The following is an 18,555-nucleotide window of genomic DNA, read 5'->3' on the forward strand; positions in this document are numbered from 1 at the left end:
AAATTTCGATCAAATATTCAAATTATTCATCCGTTTGATTAGAAAAATAGAAAAAAACTACGAAAAAGATTTTGTCCCTATCGGATAAATCGAGTGCAATTGATTTCATATAGGTAATAAGAAGAAAATATATACATTTATATTAATAGATTATTGTATATAGAAAAAAAAACGAAAAACTTTGTATAACCATCACTTGGCTGCGCAGTAGGCGATGTTATGTGTTGTAAGTCATTGTAATTCAATGGCGCACAGAGTCTACAGAGAAATGTTGAGAGCACATACCTAATACAATTTAATAGTTAACGAAAAAAATAATTTGAATATCTACTCGATCTTTATTTTTGTACAAAAAAATGTGCAGCTGCAGTGTTTGACAATAATATTATACTTTAATACTTACATGCAAAACATTTATTTAAAAATATATCTTGAATTAAATATTTCAGAATATCTCTTAATACTTAGTGGTTGAATGATTCAATATTTAATAAATCAAATATCATATTGGTTTATATTATATTTATAAATTACGACAGGTACCATCATTGGCAGAATTTAATATACGTATACAAATTATATTACATTTTCAAGCCATAGATATAAAAAAATTTATCATTCAATACATTATTAGCAACAATTTTTCGCAATTTTGATGAAATTTGTGAATTTTATTTGTCTAAATTTTAACATAAAACAGAAAAATCGTGCCCACTGCCCATGTATACCTATTTAATATTTTTGAATATCTCTTCATATAATGTATTCGATATTTTGTGTGTTGTGTCGTTTGTAAATACTTATTACAAAAAGATGTGTCAAACTTGAAACTATACAAATTCCGACAATTCCGTCACTTATAATACTTTAACAGTTATATAGGTGATACCATGATACACGACGTGTGGCCTATGCGTTTCGCCGTTCCTGAGAACGACCTTATCATAGTCCTAAAAACTATTGTACAGATATAATTTATTGAGTAGTAGGTTAAACTGTACGTTTACAATACCATTTTAAATCAACCCCACCACTACTAAATAAGCATAATTTGAGGTTAAGTGTTGTGGCAACAAACTACTGGCATACTCCTTAATATTCTCTTTTCATTTATAGTTTGTTACGACTGTAGTTCTTCCATTTTCGATCGGATTCCGATTCCGTCATTTCGAGTTGTCCAGTCGGCTAAATTCGTTCACCCTATTTTTTTTTATTTTTATTAAATTTCTTTTAAACCGTTCATTTACATTTGATTAACAATGCCACCCAAATTCGATCCAAGCGAAGTCAAAGAAGGTAATAATTTCTTTCTCTCCAAATTCTTGTAAAACACGTGACAAATTCGTAGTCATGCAAACTCACTCCACGTTTTTAATTAAAACTTTCAATTCTATTACTGTGATATGAGACTCATTTCCAAATGATTCTTATATTATTTAAATAGTGTTAGCAGTACATAATATGTGCTTAATATAATTTAAACACTTTGTTTTAGAGGTTAAATTTTTCGTCAAATATTGCGTACTTTATAGGCAATATCATTTAACTTTTTTATTCGGTTTATAACATATTTTTTTGTTTGCAGTGTACATGAGATGTGTTGGAGGAGAAGTTGGCGCTACATCTTCTCTTGCTCCCAAAATTGGTCCATTGGGTTTGGTGAGTTTTTAGAATTGATTAATTCTGTTACTATAGTTGGTTTGCTCAGAATATACTAAGTTCATATGAAAACAATTTTTTTTTAGTCTCCCAAGAAAGTCGGTGATGATATTGCTAAAGCTACATCTGACTGGAAAGGTCTAAAAATCACTGTTAAATTGACCATCCAAAACAGAGTAGCTACAATTTCTGTTGTCCCTTCTGCATCATCATTGGTAATCAAAGCTCTTAAAGAACCACCACGTGATAGAAAGAAGGTTAAAAATGGTATGTATCTCCTAGTGATATTCACTAATATGTTGATTCAATCGACTATTGTTCCTCATGTTAGTTTTAATGACTTGCATGATTTTAACAAACTGTCGTATATTAAAATTATATTGCGAGTTGCTTCACCCAGAACTACTGAGTGTCATTGTCTGGTTTTGCGGACTCATACAAAAAAATATTTCTCAAGTATAAATTTCATTAGTGTAACTGGTTACTTATTTTCTATTATTTAATTAATTTTTCAGTTAAACACAATGGTAATGTGACTTTGGATGAAATCATTAACATTAGTAGAACAATGAGACCGAGATCAATGGCCAGAACTTTGGCTGGAACCGTAAAAGAAATTTTAGGATCTGCTCAGGTATTAATTAATATTAAAGGTATGCTTGTTTATATATTTAACATGAGTTTTATTTGTTTCTAGAGTGTTGGATGTACTGTTGATGGAAAGAATCCTCACGATATCATTGAAGCAATTGATGATGGCGCTGTAGTTGTTCCGGAAGAATAAAAGTAGTGAGTATTTTTTCCACTGATGCTCAAATCCTAAAAATGTTTTTAATTAGGATTTGAGTTCAGTGGTTTATTTGGTCGGGGTTAGCATCCCATCCACCGCCCTCGGCAGTTTTTCAATAAGCATAAATTTTTTTTTAATGTATAAACAAATATTATTTTCATGTATTTATCATTGAGATTTATATTATTATTTCGATTTTCTGACATATTGAATAGTTACACCTATGTTTATGCTAAATATTTGTGTTAGAATGAAAGTAATAGTTCTTTTTATATATTTTAAGTGGGTGCCTGCCTTGAGGTGATCTGGGTTCATTTCCACCTCATATTTATCCAAATGATTATATTTTATATGTATATAAAAAAAATAATCAAACTATTCATGTCATAAAGAAAAACACTGCCCAGAATACAAGAATTTTTTAATAAATAATTCATTTGTTTGTACTTGAAAATATATTTGTTTATATTATAATTTTGTGCTGCTTATTGAATTTAAATCAAATTTTCCGTTGAAACTTGACAACAATACAAATTAATAATTAAATAAATTGAACGACAGTATTTTTGTGACTGCTTTTGGGTGGCATAAACGCTACTGAGGAGACAACCTCAATAAAATAATCACATTATCTATCACACATTCATATATAATTTTTGAACTTATATTATGTATTAAATAGATACTGTGTGTTTTGTATTCTTTTGTTAAGTTAGATGTTATAATACTTTATTAGAATTGAGGTATAATATGTTTAAAAAAATTTTCTTTCAGATTTTTGTTTGTGCAATTGGTGGTCAAATAAAGTACTTTAATTCTTTCAACTTTATTATATTGTTTTTTTTTTTTGTATACCATGTTTACTGAATGATCCTGATATATATCCAAGGCCATTCAATAGGTACTTTGTAAAGATAAGGTTATTCTATTTTATTTTCAGATATATGAGAGAGATTGGATGCTTAAAAAACATTAATCTATGTGCCTGTATTAGGTTACTGTTTTCTACTTAAAAAATTTGCTTTTAATTAGTTTACTATGTTCTGAAAATAGTTCAATTTATATTTTAAATTGGTTATTGAATACAATTTAAATTATGTTGAATAGGGTGTCACTAATGAATATCATCTTTTATAAATGTTTATAGTCTGTGATATTAAAGTTGGCTCGTCACTGCTAATTCATGTCAATACAATTGATGCGCTAGTTAATTTTGAAAACATGCGGCTACCAATTAAGATATTAACCTAGGGACAGATTTAGGTATTTGATGGCCCCTGGGTGGAATTCATTAAGGCCCCATATGCATGAACAAGGAAATATATTTTTTACTTATTAAATAACTATAAAAACAATCAAATTGAGTATTGCTAGTTAAAGTAATAATATCATAATATTTTTCCTGTATCCTAATTTAAATATGAAATTATGGGGGCCCCTGGGCTGCAGCCCAAACGGGCCTCCCCTTAATCTGGCCCTGAAATAATGATTCTTATGTAGGGGATATATCCATGGGCAAAATCTAAAATTGTTATTCCAACTGTTGAGTATACAAAATGTAATGTTATAAGGAAAGAACATTTCATTTTATTGAACTCTTAGAAACAATGTTTAAGTTAATACCTATAATCCCCTAATATTATTTTTAAGCCGTCTTTATCAAGTATTGAATACTAATGTCTTGTGGTAAAATAACAATCCTTAATTTTATAGTATATTAAAGTCAAGTTAAAAGGATTTCAAATATTTTTATTTAATTTAATTTTCTATAATCTATTTTGTATACTAATCAATTATACATAGCTCTATGTAGTTATATATTAATATTAATAGACGATTAATCCTTAAATGTCCACCTCTGAAAATTAATTTTGTCATAAGTAGTAAGGTAGGTATAATTGTTACTTGTCAAATCACATCCACAGCAAACAATATATGAAATCCAATGTTTCTGAACTCCCTTCGAGTATAATGTAATTTTATTAGCCAATGTAAAATTAACTTACATACATTTTTTTGACTGCTGTAGTATTTATTATTTGTGATAATATTAAGAAACTTGATTATTTTAAGTTTTCAGAATGTAGAAGTAGGTAGGAAAATAAAAGCTAGGCATTGTTCAGTTGTAAACATCATAATATCATTAGAAATTATAACAAAATAAAAATTTTCAGTTTCTAAAAATACAACGAATAATTTATAACTTATAACAATTAGTTTACTTATTGTTTTAATATAATTACATTTATAAGTAAGAAATATACAATAATTATTGTAAACAACATTTGTCCAGTGGAACATTTAGGCACAAGAGCCAATATTTTCTTGTAACTTTACATGAAAATATCTATAAATAAAATATACACTGTATATATAAATAGAACTACAAGTTTTGGCGCACATATTAAATAACAAGGAGGAATATTTAAAAAAAAAAAAAATTAAAAAATCGCATTCAAATAAATAAACCAGAAAGTTGTTCAATTTATTAACAAAAAATGTATGTTAAATTCTATATACAAAATAAGACCTAAATTATTTCGGGAATATTTATTATTATCTTCAAACAACGAAGATGTTAGAAAAAAAAGAACAAGATTAAGAAAACACATAATATATCTTAAAATATAATATATCATGTATATATATAAAAAAAATTATTTTTATTAGACAAAATAAAAGCCCAAATATAATTTTGAACCAATTTCACTACTCACGGTAGCGTATCACACAAAACAGTTCTCATAGCAGGTGAAATTGTTTCAGGAAATTTAATATCAAACGATACTAATAAATCTCCTTTTCTTGATTGTTCTTTAGCAAATGGAAGACCATAACCTTGAAATCGTTTTACCGTTGAAGGTTTTACAACTTCTGATTTTAGGTTGAGAGGTAATTTTTTGTCTGTTAAAGTAGGAACTACAACATCTACGCCACATAGTGCCTAAAAATAAAATTGTTTTTATTATATTTGAAACATGGAAAATGTTTTTAAAAAATTTTTACTTGTTTAAGAGATATTGGAACTGTATATCTAATATCATTTCCATCACGTTTGAAAACTGGATGAGGTTTGTCTCTTATTACAAAAACAATGTCTGAAGGTATTCTGTTCATGGCCTGATCTCCTTCTTTTTGAAATGTTATTTTAGTACCCCGATTTCCAACCAGGTTTGATATTGATTGTTAAAACTTTGTCTTCTTTTCTAGAAGTTCCGTCTGGTTGGAGCACTCGTCTAGAGATTTTCATTTTCTTTGTACACCCTCTACTTATATCTTCTAATGACACATATACTTCATGTTCAATAGCTGGGTCTTGAGCTTTTTCTTTAGTTCGTCCCATGGGTGAACCATGAACATTGAATGACTGCGACCTAAAGGCACCCATGCCAGGACCATGAGACATTCTAATAAAACCATCATCAAAGTCCATTTCATCATCAAACATTGAACCACTATTACCAAATATATTTCCAAATGGATTTGATGAGCCAAAGAACTGTGCAAAAGTTGCTCTAGGATCACCATGGTAAGTATATGAATAGTTATTAGAATTATTTCCTAGACCAGCACCTCCTTTAAGACCGTCTTCACCATATTTATCATATATATCACGTTTTTTTTTATCACTTAGTACTTCATATGCTTCTGCTACTTCTTTGAATTTTTCTTCAGCTCCAGCACTTTTATTTTTGTCTGGGTGGTATTTGAGTGCCAATTTTCGATATGCCTTTTTAATTTCATCGTCTGCTGCTCCTTTTGACACTCCAAGGATTTGGTAATAGTCCTTTCCCATCATATGCTAAAATCAAATTGAATTATTACTAAAAAGTTCATTAGATTAAAATTTTAATATAATAATGCTAAATTATTTATGATACCAAATAAAACAATTATTTTTATAAGGAAGTTAGGATACAACAATACATGTATTCAGTGATAAAAAAAAAAAACATTATTCAACTTTAATGGATGGAACATATTTGATATGAAAGTTAATCAATATTCAAAGTTAATAGTTGTAACAATAATGATTTATGGTTTAAAGAACAACACAATTTAACAACTATTCATTAATTTGTTACGAAAATATGATGGCCTCTCGTTGTTCATAAATATAATAATTGTTATAAACATACATAATTTGAATCAATACTTTTTAATACAATTCATTTTGTTCAATTTAATAAATTGTTGTTAATTTATATTATAACAAGGCACGTTATAAGTTATAATTTTAAAATGAAATAAATAAATAAACATTTTTGTTAAACTAAAATATAAGATTAATTATTATGGTATAGTTTAATAATAATAGATGTTTAATTTTTTGTCACAGACAACATTGTATAAAATTTAAATATCATGAAGTTTAGATATTAACCAGTTATTAAAACTTTTGATGATGAATGATATAAAAGTTATTAAATATTACTTAGGTACTTCCTTGATGAGAACAATAAATTTAAAAAAATAAAAATAATTTTTGTATAAATGCAAGTGTGTACAATACTGTGAACAGAAGCCAATAAATTAACTAAAAAACAGAAAAGTAAAACTAAATAGATATCAACCATTTTTTCAATCACCATTTGGTAAACAATATTAATGTATTATTCAGTTCTTATAAGGATTTCAATGTAGGAATTAATAATTACTATAGTTATAACTTAGAACTTTCTATACCTACATAAATGGATGAAGGATTGTTGAATTTATAATTGTCGTGATACAATACCATATAAGTACCTACTAACAAACTTTTTTCTAAGTGAAGTAGTTAGGCGTACACTCAAACCGAAATCTGAGTTAAAAACGTAAAAACCGTGTAAAATTGGACATCGAATAATATGCAATTCAAGAATAGATAAAAAATACAAGTCAAACACATGTATATTCTGTATTAATATCCATTGAAGTTAAATACAGAAAAATGACTAGCACAGACGCATAGCACATTCCTAAGAGTACAATAATAATAATATTGTGAGTTGTGACCTACGGTTAATCCAATTTATTTTTAACGTAGGTAGTAATAAAAGTACAAAAAATTACTTACATTTATACTAAATTTGGTCGCTTTATGAATAAATTTCACTTAAAATTTCTACAGGCGTAAAATATTGTTTCACACTTAATTTCAAAAAGATTTATCACTTATTACTTGTTACGCATTCGTATTTGGAAATATTATTTTCGGAAAAGACAGCGTATTGGCGTATTGAACCGAAAGAGTTTATTGAATGGCATTGCACAATAAACACTACTACAAATTGCCACTAACCCACGGACAGTTGGTAATGTATTTTTTGTATTTTACTGTATTAAGCACACATATACACGCTCAGCGTATCAAAATCGGGGGTAGAATATTCTAGAATCCACCAGAACATCGTGGAAGAACAAATCACTAACCATGGAGGGGAAAAAGACGGAGCATTCGAATTTTGCCCTGGCGCGGTGGAAGAACAACGGTTCAGACTTAGATTTTATGAATATGTATGTATACGTAATATGTACATTATGATTTATATCATGTCATGTAAAAGGTCTAAAAGTTCAGTCCACGACCATATGATGAAAGATATCCCGGTTAGCACGAATTTACGTGACGAGTACTAACTCCGTACAGGTTTCCTGTAAGCAACAACTGATAAGGTGACCGGTGAAACACTATACAGCAAAAAATAATCTGTAGCGCTCCAAACGGTAGTGTTATAATGAGCGGTACACTTATAGTGTGCAACGGACAGTTATATAGTTGTAGGTGATAGGGATGTCATATTATATTCAATTTGCATAGGCGCTCAGCACGATCTTAAATGATAAATTAATTAACGTGATGAGACCACGTCTGGTTAAGAGACATTTCGGGATTTTTTTATTTGAAGATTATTTCGGTGTAGATAATATTATCTATAACCGCGGTATCCACTATATCTATTTTCACATTCAGTGTTGTGATTGGTCGAATATTGATTAAAAAATGTTATCTTACTACCGCCTTTATTCAAATCATAGAGTAATATAGAGAGGCCGTTCAATAAAACAATATAGTATAAGGTCTATGAGCGCAGTTAAACTCCCTTTTTACATGTGCTTTATAAGTCACTAATATCGGTTATCACTAAAGTCCTATATGGTTACATTACAAAAGGGAGTCTAAATGCGCATCAATCTAGCATACGGGCCTTATAAAGAAACGGCCTCTCTATATTACTCTAGGACTCAAATTCATTAAATTGTGACAGTGTTGTGGTGTCTCGTCATTAAACTAATGATTTACGATTATTCGAACAATTATTATAATTTATATTGTTGAAATCTGTATCGTACTATCGTATTATCGTTGTTAAATCAAATACAAGTGGTATTTTGTGATACATTTTAAAATAATTTATTACATATTAGTTTTGAAGAAATTATTGAATCAAATTTAATGTTTTTGGATAGAAATAAATAAATACATTTTTTAGATTGTCATAGTTTACGCATGTCATAATATAATAATAACAATATAAAAACGTAAGGCTATTTATACACATATATTATATACGATAAGAGTATAAGACCGTGATTAGCACAAACGGTTAATGATTTTTTTTCCGTAATCGGACTAGCGGGTTATCATGGCACCATTCATATAAAATTGTATTTTCAATTAAACTATAATAAAATTATTGTTGTCTGACATTTCGGGAGGGGGGTGGCTTGAGCCCGGAAGTCATCCCCCCCCGACTATGGCACTGACGGGACGTGTCAATAAATGGATTTGATTAAATCTAAATTAAAAGTTATTTTTTTTGTTATTCAAATTATTGTTTTTTCATTCTTATTTTTTGATAGCACTGTGAAAGCGTGTTTTAATTTATTCGCAAAAGTTTTATAATGTTGGCATAATTTGATTAATTGACGTTGTTATAGCATGTTTAGCGTTAATGTTTTTCATTTCCAAGGACTGTCGTTTTAAATGTATTTTTCATTAAAATCTATTAAGTACTAAGAGGTTTCAATTAAAAAAATTCAATAAACGACAGGAGATTAAATTCGTTATATGCATACCTAGCTGTATTTTTGTAATACATTTTTTTACAAATTATTGGTATAAACTGATTGAACGAGAATAACTTTTAAATTGTATACTTTGAAGTATTTTGTTTAAATGTATATTTATGTATGTTATTTTATTTATTTATGTTTATTACAATAAATAATTATGTCTAGAGTTATAGACATATATTATTATGTCTATGTCTATAGTGCTGACTGAGCCGAGCCAAAATCTTTTTGAAATTTAAATCGATATATTTTAATGCTAAATACGAAACAACTCAATTTATTACTAGTATAATCATTATTTTTCAATATTAACTAGTTATTTATTATTAATTGAGTAACTTACATAAATAAATAATTTAATTTATAAGTGTACTTAGTACATTGTAATGCACTAATGCGTGGTCCGGAATGACCCGTTAAATATAAATTATTCCAGAGAAGAAATTAATTTCTTTTGAATATATTTTAGCTGTAACTCGGGAGCATGAAGGTATTTAGGATTTTAATATCACAAATAAATTTAGATCAGTTAAATAAGTGTTAACACATAAAATTTTATTATTACATACAAAAACAGTTCACCAAAATGTGGGGCTATCTCGCTATCTTCGGGGCCAGATTAGTCTGGCAAGCTACCGTGGAAAACTCGGTGGGCCGCTCAAAAAATAAGCTAGTTTTAAGTGTTCGGTCGTATTTTATTTATTGTTGTGATAAATTGATACAAACATAGGTAGAAAATATAATTGATTTGAATTATTTAAACCGTACAGTATAGCTGTAATCAAATGTTAGAAATTATAAAACTCGGTAGGCCGATATCTTGCCAATTTGGCGCTAGGTGTCTTCGAATTCCGCAAGTGTGATACGATTATACATTACGGAGAACTAACGTACTCTTACATATTATTGGTTTTTGGCTGTAGCCTTACAATACTTAAATTGCTAAAGGCGTGAGTGGACTTAATATCTACTTATATTATATTGTGGCTATGTTTATAATAGGTACATAATTAATGATGTAACGATCGTTACAAACTTACAAAGTCATGTTTATATAGTTGTGCTGCCTTCAAGTGTGTAAAGTTTGTGTAAAACAAAAAAAAAATCGACGAAATGTTGTGGTACGTATAGATTCATATTAGGTCAAAGCACGTAATTGTTATACTGGCCATCACCTCGAATTCAATGTAACATTATAGTATGTACCGTCCGAGGCAGAAAAACAGTGCAAACGCGTTAAATTTGATGAGAGTGACAACGGCAACGACGACGAATAAACTATAATACATATACTATTATATAGTGAAATATATATAATAGTACTATATAGTACTATATAATAGTATATGTATTATATTTTATTCGTCGTCGTTGCCGTTGTCACTCTCATCAAATTTAACGCGTTTGCACTGTTTTTCTGCCTCGGACGGTACATACTATAATGTTACTATAGTTAAAATTTTATACATTACTAACAACGCCTGAAAAGTTTCAGAGTCCAAAACCAAATCCTTCACCCCAAAAATGTGCATACAAGTTTTTTTCAAAAATGTGGTTTTTAGTGATTTTAAGTATGTTAAATTTGGATTTTCGCAAATTTTTTGTTATAGCTACTTAGGCTGATGGTCCCTCGTTCACGCTACATCGTTTGCAGAAACTTTTTGTACGGTATAAGTACTTCAAAAGACGTAAAACTAGTTTTTACGGCAAAAAAATGAAAAAGTAACGAAAATCGACAAAAAAGTGACGAAGACTGAGTGACGAAAGTGACGAAGTGACTGAGCGGAATCGGTAGCCACCGGCGCCGGCGCGGCGTGACTCGGCCGCCGATATTTAAACGGGTAAATAAGGTAGTGTCGGTGGACCGTCCCGTGTCACCGTGATACTCTGCAAAAAAATTATGTCGTCCCGTTATCTGTCATGTCTGCGGCGCACCTGCACCATGCCACCATCATATACAAAACAGGAAACCGTCGCTGGATCCCCACTACCGACATTTATTTTATTCCGTGCAACTCGCCCTATGTAGGTACATGCAGTTTCCACACATCAATACGTAAACACCACATTTTTGAAAAAAACTCGTATGCACATTTTTGGAGTGAAGGATTTGGTTTTGGACTCTGAAACTTTTCAGGCGTTGTTAGTAGTGTAGTCGAAACACATTGCGAGCAAAAAATCGCGGAACTTTTGATATTTTTTTTTATTTTATACGCCTTCGTCACTTTTTTGTCGATTTTCGTTACTTTTTCATATTTTTGCCGTAAAAACTAGTTTTACGTCTTTTGAAGTACTTATACTGTACAGAAAGTTTCTGCAAACGATGTAGCGTGAACGAGGGACCATCAGCCTAAGTAGTTATAACAAAAAATTTGCGAAAATCCAAATTTAACATACTTAAAATCACTAAACACCACATTTTTGAAAAAAACTCGTATGCACATTTTTGGAGTGAAGGATTTGGTTTTGGACTCTGAAACATTTCAGGCGTTGTTAGTAGTGTAGTGGAAACACATTGCGAGCAAAAAATCGCGGAACTTTTGATATTTTTTTTTATTTTATATGCCTTCGTCACTTTTTTGTCGATTTTCGTTACTTTTTCATTTTTTTTGCTGTAAAAACTAGTTTTACGTCTTTTGAAGTACTTATACCGTACAGAAAGTTTCTGCAAACGATGTAGCGTGAACGAGGGACCATCAGCCTAAGTAGTTATAACAAAAAATTTGCGAAAATCCAAATTTAACATACTTAAAATCACTAAACACCACATTTTTGAAAAAAACTCGTATGCACATTTTTGGGATGGAGGATTTGGTTTTGGACTCTGAAACTTTTCAGGCGTTGTTAGTAGTGTAGTCGAAACACATTGCGAGCAAAAAATCGCGGAACTTTTGATATTTTTTTTTTTTTTTATGCCTTCGTTACCTTTTTTGTCGATTTTCGTCACTTTTTCATTTTTTTGCCGTAAAAACTAGTTTCACGTCTTTTGAAGTACTTATACTGTACAGAAAGTTTCTGCAAACGATGTAGCGTGAACGAGGGACCATCAGCCTAAGTAGTTATAACAAAAAATTGGCGAAATTCCAAATTTAACATACTTAAAATCACTAAACACCACATTTTTGAAAAAAACTCGTATGCACATTTTTGGGGTGGAGGATTTAGTTTTGGACTCTGAAACTTTTCAGGCGTTGTTAGTAGTGTAGTCGAAACACATTGCGAGCAAAAAATCGCGGAACTTTTGATATTTTTTTTTTATTTTATATGCCTTCGTTACCTTTTTTGTCGATTTTCGTCACTTTTTCATTTTTTTGCCGTAAAAACTAGTTTTACGTCTTTTGAAGTGCTTATACCGTACAGAAAGTTTCTGCAAACGATGTAGCGTGAACGAGGGGCCATCAGCCTAAGTAGTTATAACAAAAAATTTGCGAAAATCCAAATTTAACATACTTAAAATCACTAAACACCACATTTTTGAAAAAAACTCGTATGCACATTTTTGGGGTGGAGGATTTGGTTTTGGACTCTGAAACTTTTCAGGCGTTGTAAGTAATGTAGTCGAAACACATTGCGAGCAAAAAATCGCGGAACTTTTGATATTTTTTTTTATTTTATTTGCCTTCGTCACTTTTTTGTCGATTTTCGTTACTTTTTCATTTTTTTGCCGTAAAACTAGTTTTACGTCTTTTGAAGTACTTATACCGTACAGAAAGTTTCTGCAAACGATGTAGCGTGAACGAGGGACCATCAGCCTAAGTAGTTATAACAAAAAATTTGCGAAAATCCAAATTTAACATACTTAAAATCACTAAACACCACATTTTTGAAAAAAACTCGTATGCACATTTTTGGAGTGAAGGATTTGGTTTTGGACTCTGAAACTTTTCAGGCGTTGTTAGTAGTGTAGTCGAAACACATTGCGAGCAAAAAATCGCGGAACTTTTGATATTTTTTTTTTATTTTATATGTCTTCGTTACCTTTTTTGTCGATTTTCGTCACTTTTTCATTTTTTTGCCGTAAAAACTAGTTTTACGTCTTTTGAAGTACTTATACCGTACAGAAAGTTTCTGCAAACGATGTAGCGTGAACGAGGGACCATCAGCCTAAGTAGTTATAACAAAAAATTTGCGAAAATCAAAATTTAACATACTTAAAATCACTAAACACCACATTTTTGAAAAAAACTCGTATGCACATTTTTGGAGTGAAGGATTTGGTTTTGGACTCTGAAACTTTTCAGGCGTTGTTAGTATTGTAGTCGAAACACATTGCGAGCAAAAAATCGCGGAATTTTTGATATTTTTTTTTATTTTATTTGCCTTCGTCACTTTTTTGTCGATTTTCGTTACTTTTTCATTTTTTTGCCGTAAAAACTAGTTTTACGTCTTTTGAAGTGCTTATACCGTACAGAAAGTTTCTGCAAACGATGTAGCGTGATCGACGGACCATCAGCCTAAGTAGTTATAACAAAAAATTTGCGAAAATCCAAATTTAACATACTTAAAATCACTAAACACCACATTTTTGAAAAAAACTCGTATGCACATTTTTGGGGTGGAGGATTTGGTTTTGGACTCTGAAACTTTTCAGGCGTTGTTAGTAGTGTAGTCGAAACACATTGCGAGCAAAAAATCGCGGAACTTTTGATATTTTTTTTTTTTTATATGCCTTCGTTACCTTTTTTGTCGATTTTCGTCACTTTTTCATTTTTTTGCCGTAAAAACTAGTTTCACGTCTTTTGAAGTACTTATACCGTACAGAAAGTTTCTGCAAACGATGTAGCGTGAACGAGGGACCATCAGCCTAAGTAGTTATAACAAAAAATTTGCGAAAATCCAAATTTAACATACTTAAAATCACTATACACCACATTTTTGAAAAAAACTCGTATGCACATTTTTGGGGTGAAGGATTTGGTTTTGGACTCTGAAACTTTTCAGGCGTTGTTAGTAGTGTAGTCGAAACACATTGCGAGCAAAAAATCGCGGAACTTTTGATATTTTTTTTTATTTTATACGCCTTCGTCACTTTTTTGTCGATTTTCGTTACTTTTTCATATTTTTGCCGTAAATACTAGTTTTACGTCTTTTGAAGTACTTATACCGTACAGAAAGTTTCTGCAAACGATGTAGCGTGAACGAGGGATCATCAGCCTAAGTAGTTATAACAAAAAATTTGCGAAAATCAAAATTTAACATACTTAAAATCACTAAACACCACATTTTTGAAAAAAACTCGTATGCACATTTTTGGAGTGAAGGATTTGGTTTTGGACTCTGAAACTTTTCAGGCGTTGTTAGTAGTGTAGTCGAAACACATTGCGAGCAAAAAATCGCGGAACTTTTGATATTTTTTTTTATTTTATTTGCCTTCGTCACTTTTTTGTCGATTTTCGTTACTTTTTCATTTTTTTGCCGTAAAAACTAGTTTTACGTCTTTTGAAGTGCTTATACCGTACAGAAAGTTTCTGCAAACGATGTAGCGTGAACGAGGGGCCATCAGCCTAAGTAGTTATAACAAAAAATTTGCGAAAATCCAAATTTAACATACTTAAAATCACTAAACACCACATTTTTGAAAAAAACTCGTATGCACATTTTTGGGGTGGAGGATTTGGTTTTGGACTCTGAAACTTTTCAGGCGTTGTTAGTAGTGTAGTCGAAACACATTGCGAGCAAAAAATCGCGGAACTTTTGATATTTTTTTTTTTTTATATGCCTTCGTTACCTTTTTTGTCGATTTTCGTCACTTTTTCATTTTTTTGCCGTAAAAACTAGTTTCACGTCTTTTGAAGTACTTATACTGTACAGAAAGTTTCTGCAAACGATGTAGCGTGAACGAGGGACCATCAGCCTAAGTAGTTATAACAAAAAATTTGCGAAAATCAAAATTTAACATACTTAAAATCACTAAACACCACATTTTTGAAAAAAACTCGTATGCACATTTTTGGAGTGAAGGATTTGGTTTTGGACTCTGAAACTTTTCAGGCGTTGTTAGTAGTGTAGTCGAAACACATTGCGAGCAAAAAATCGCGGAACTTTTGATATTTTTTTTTATTTTATTTGCCTTCGTCACTTTTTTGTCGATTTTCGTTACTTTTTCATTTGTTTGCCGTAAAAACTAGTTTTACGTCTTTTGAAGTGCTTATACCGTACAGAAAGTTTCTGCAAACGATGTAGCGTGATCGAGGGACCATCAGCCTAAGTAGTTATAACAAAAAATTTGCGAAAATCCTAATTTAACATACTTAAAATCACTAAACACCACATTTTTGAAAAAAACTCGTATGCACATTTTTGGGGTGGAGGATTTGGTTTTGGACTCTGAAACTTTTCAGGCGTTGTTAGTAGTGTAGTCGAAACACATTGCGAGCAAAAAATCACGAAGCTTTTGATATTTTTTTTTATTTTATATGCCTTCGTCACTTTTTTGTCGATTTTCGTTACTTTTTCATATTTTTGCCGTAAAAACTAGTTTTACGTCTTTTGAAGTACTTATACCGTACAGAAAGTTTCTGCAAACGATGTAGCGTGAACGAGGGACCATCAGCCTAAGTAGTTATAACAAAAAATTTGCGAAAATCCAAATTTAACATATTTAAAATCACTATACACCACATTTTTGAAAAAAACTCGTATGCACATTTTTGGGGTGAAGGATTTGGTTTTGGACTCTGAAACTTTTCAGGCGTTGTTAGTAGTGTAGTCGAAACACATTGCGAGCAAAAAATTGCGGAACTTTTGATATTTTTTTTTTATTTTATATGCCTTCGTTACCTTTTTTGTCGATTTTCGTCACTTTTGCATTTTTTTTGCCGTAAAAACTAGTTTTACGTCTTTTGAAGTGCTTATACCGTACAGAAAGTTTCTGCAAACGATGTAGCGTGAACGAGGGGCCATCAGCCTAAGTAGTTATAACAAAAAATTTGCGAAAATCCAAATTTAACATACTTAAAATCACTAAACACCACATTTTTGAAAAAAACTCGTATGCACATTTTTGGGGTGGAGGATTTGGTTTTGGACTCTGAAACTTTTCAGGCGTTGTTAGTAGTGTAGTCGAAACACATTGCGAGCAAAAAATCGCGGAACTTTTGATATTTTTTTTTTTTTATATGCCTTCGTTACCTTTTTTGTCGATTTTCGTCACTTTTTCATTTTTTTGCCGTAAAAACTAGTTTCACGTCTTTTGAAGTACTTATACTGTACAGAAAGTTTCTGCAAACGATGTAGCGTGAACGAGGGACCATCAGCCTAAGTAGTTATAACAAAAAATTTGCGAAAATCAAAATTTAACATACTTAAAATCACTAAACACCACATTTTTGAAAAAAACTCGTATGCACATTTTTGGGGTGGAGGATTTGGTTTTGGACTCTGAAACTTTTCAGGCGTTGTTAGTAGTGTAGTCGAAACACATTGCGAGCAAAAAATCACGGAACTTTTGATATTTTTTTTTATTTTATATGCCTTCGTCACTTTTTTGTCGATTTTCGTTACTTTTTCATTTTTTTGCCGTAAAAACTAGTTTTACGTCTTTTGAAGTGCTTATACCGTACAGAAAGTTTCTGCAAACGATGTAGCGTGAACGAGGGGCCATCAGCCTAAGTAGTTATAACAAAAAATTTGCGAAAATCCAAATTTAACATACTTAAAATCACTAAACACCACATTTTTGAAAAAAACTCGTATGCACATTTTTGGGGTGGAGGATTTGATTTTGGACTCTGAAACTTTTCAGGCGTTGTAAGTAATGTAGTCGAAACACATTGCGAGCAAAAAATCGCGGAACTTTTGATATTTTTTTTTTATTTTATATGCCTTCGTTACCTTTTTTGTCGATTTTCGTCACTTTTTCATTTTTTTGCCGTAAAAACTAGTTTTACGTCTTTTGAAGTGCTTATACCGTACAGAAAGTTTCTGCAAACGATGTAGCGTGAACGAGGGGCCATCAGCCTAAGTAGTTATAACAAAAAATTTGCGAAAATCCAAATTTAACATACTTAAAATCACTAAACACCACATTTTTGAAAAAAACTCGTATGCACATTTTTGGGGTGGAGGATTTGGTTTAGGACTCTGAAACTTTTCAGGCGTTGTAAGTATTGTAGTCGAAACACATTGCGAGCAAAAAATCGCGGAACTTTTGATATTTTTTTTTATTTTATTTGCCTTCGTCACTTTTTTGTCGATTTTCGTTACTTTTTCATTTTTTTGCCGTAAAACTAGTTTTACGTCTTTTGAAGTACTTATACCGTACAGAAAGTTTCTGCAAACGATGTAGCGTGAACGAGGGACCATCAGCCTAAGTAGTTATAACAAAAAATTTGCGAAAATCAAAATTTAACATACTTAAAATCACTAAACACCACATTTTTGAAAAAAACTCGTATGCACATTTTTGGAGTGAAGGATTTGGTTTTGGACTCTGAAACTTTTCAGGCGATGTTAGTAGTGTAGTCGCAACACATTGCGAGCAAAATATCGCGGAACTTTTGATATTTTTTTTTATTTTATTTGCCTTCGTCACTTTTTTGTCGATTTTCGTTACTTTTTCATTTTATTGCCGTAAAAACTAGTTTTACGTTTTTTGAAGTGCTTATACCGTACAGAAAGTTTCTGCAAACGATGTAGCGTGAACGAGGGACCATCAGCCTAAGTAGTTATAACAAAAAATTTGCGAAAATCCAAATTTAACATACTTAAAATCACTAAACACCACATTTTTGAAAAAAACTCGTATGCACATTTTTGGGGTGGAGGATTTGGTTTAGGACTCTGAAACTTTTCAGGCGTTGTAAGTATTGTAGTCGAAACACATTGCGAGCAAAAAATCGCGGAACTTTTGATATTTTTTTTTATTTTATTTGCCTTCGTCACTTTTTTGTCGATTTTCGTTACTTTTTCATTTTTTTGCCGTAAAACTAGTTTTACGTCTTTTGAAGTACTTATACCGTACAGAAAGTTTCTGCAAACGATGTAGCGTGAACGAGGGACCATCAGCCTAAGTAGTTATAACAAAAAATTTGCGAAAATCAAAATTT

At 30.9% G+C, this 18,555-nt stretch overlaps 2 protein-coding genes across 2 annotated transcripts; one reads left to right on the top strand and one right to left on the bottom strand.

Moving 5' to 3' along the window:
- The first annotated feature begins 1,084 nt into the window (after positions 1-1,084).
- Positions 1,085-3,278, top strand: LOC132928956 (large ribosomal subunit protein uL11). Its single transcript, XM_060993924.1, has 6 exons — positions 1,085-1,296; positions 1,586-1,659; positions 1,746-1,926; positions 2,175-2,293; positions 2,357-2,448; positions 3,224-3,278. Exons 1-5 carry the CDS (start codon positions 1,260-1,262, stop codon positions 2,441-2,443), a joined length of 498 nt encoding a protein of 165 aa, XP_060849907.1. The 5' UTR covers positions 1,085-1,259; the 3' UTR covers positions 2,444-2,448; positions 3,224-3,278.
- Positions 3,279-4,909: 1,631 nt separating this feature from the next.
- LOC132928955 (dnaJ protein homolog 1-like) lies at positions 4,910-7,787 on the bottom strand. The gene is given in 4 exon segments (XM_060993923.1): positions 4,910-5,393; positions 5,456-5,605; positions 5,607-6,251; positions 7,509-7,787. Coding segments are annotated over 3 exon segments (1,023 nt in total). The 5' UTR covers positions 6,249-6,251; positions 7,509-7,787; the 3' UTR covers positions 4,910-5,162.
- Between the last annotated feature and the right edge of the window lie 10,768 nt (positions 7,788-18,555).

The sequence above is a fragment of the Rhopalosiphum padi genome, chromosome 4, assembly GCF_020882245.1.
Source record: "Rhopalosiphum padi isolate XX-2018 chromosome 4, ASM2088224v1, whole genome shotgun sequence".
In the NCBI taxonomy this organism is placed as follows: Eukaryota; Metazoa; Arthropoda; class Insecta; order Hemiptera; family Aphididae; genus Rhopalosiphum; species Rhopalosiphum padi.

Bases quoted from the DNA above. Each gene is read 5' to 3' on its own strand.
- LOC132928956 (XM_060993924.1), top strand. From the start codon at position 1,260: ATGCCACCCAAATTCGATCCAAGCGAAGTCAAAGAAG. The intron at 1,660-1,745 runs GTGAGTTTTTAG...ATTTTTTTTTAG, and splicing joins AAATTGGTCCATTGGGTTTG to TCTCCCAAGAAAGTCGGTGA. The intron at 1,927-2,174 runs GTATGTATCTCC...TTAATTTTTCAG, and splicing joins TAGAAAGAAGGTTAAAAATG to TTAAACACAATGGTAATGTG.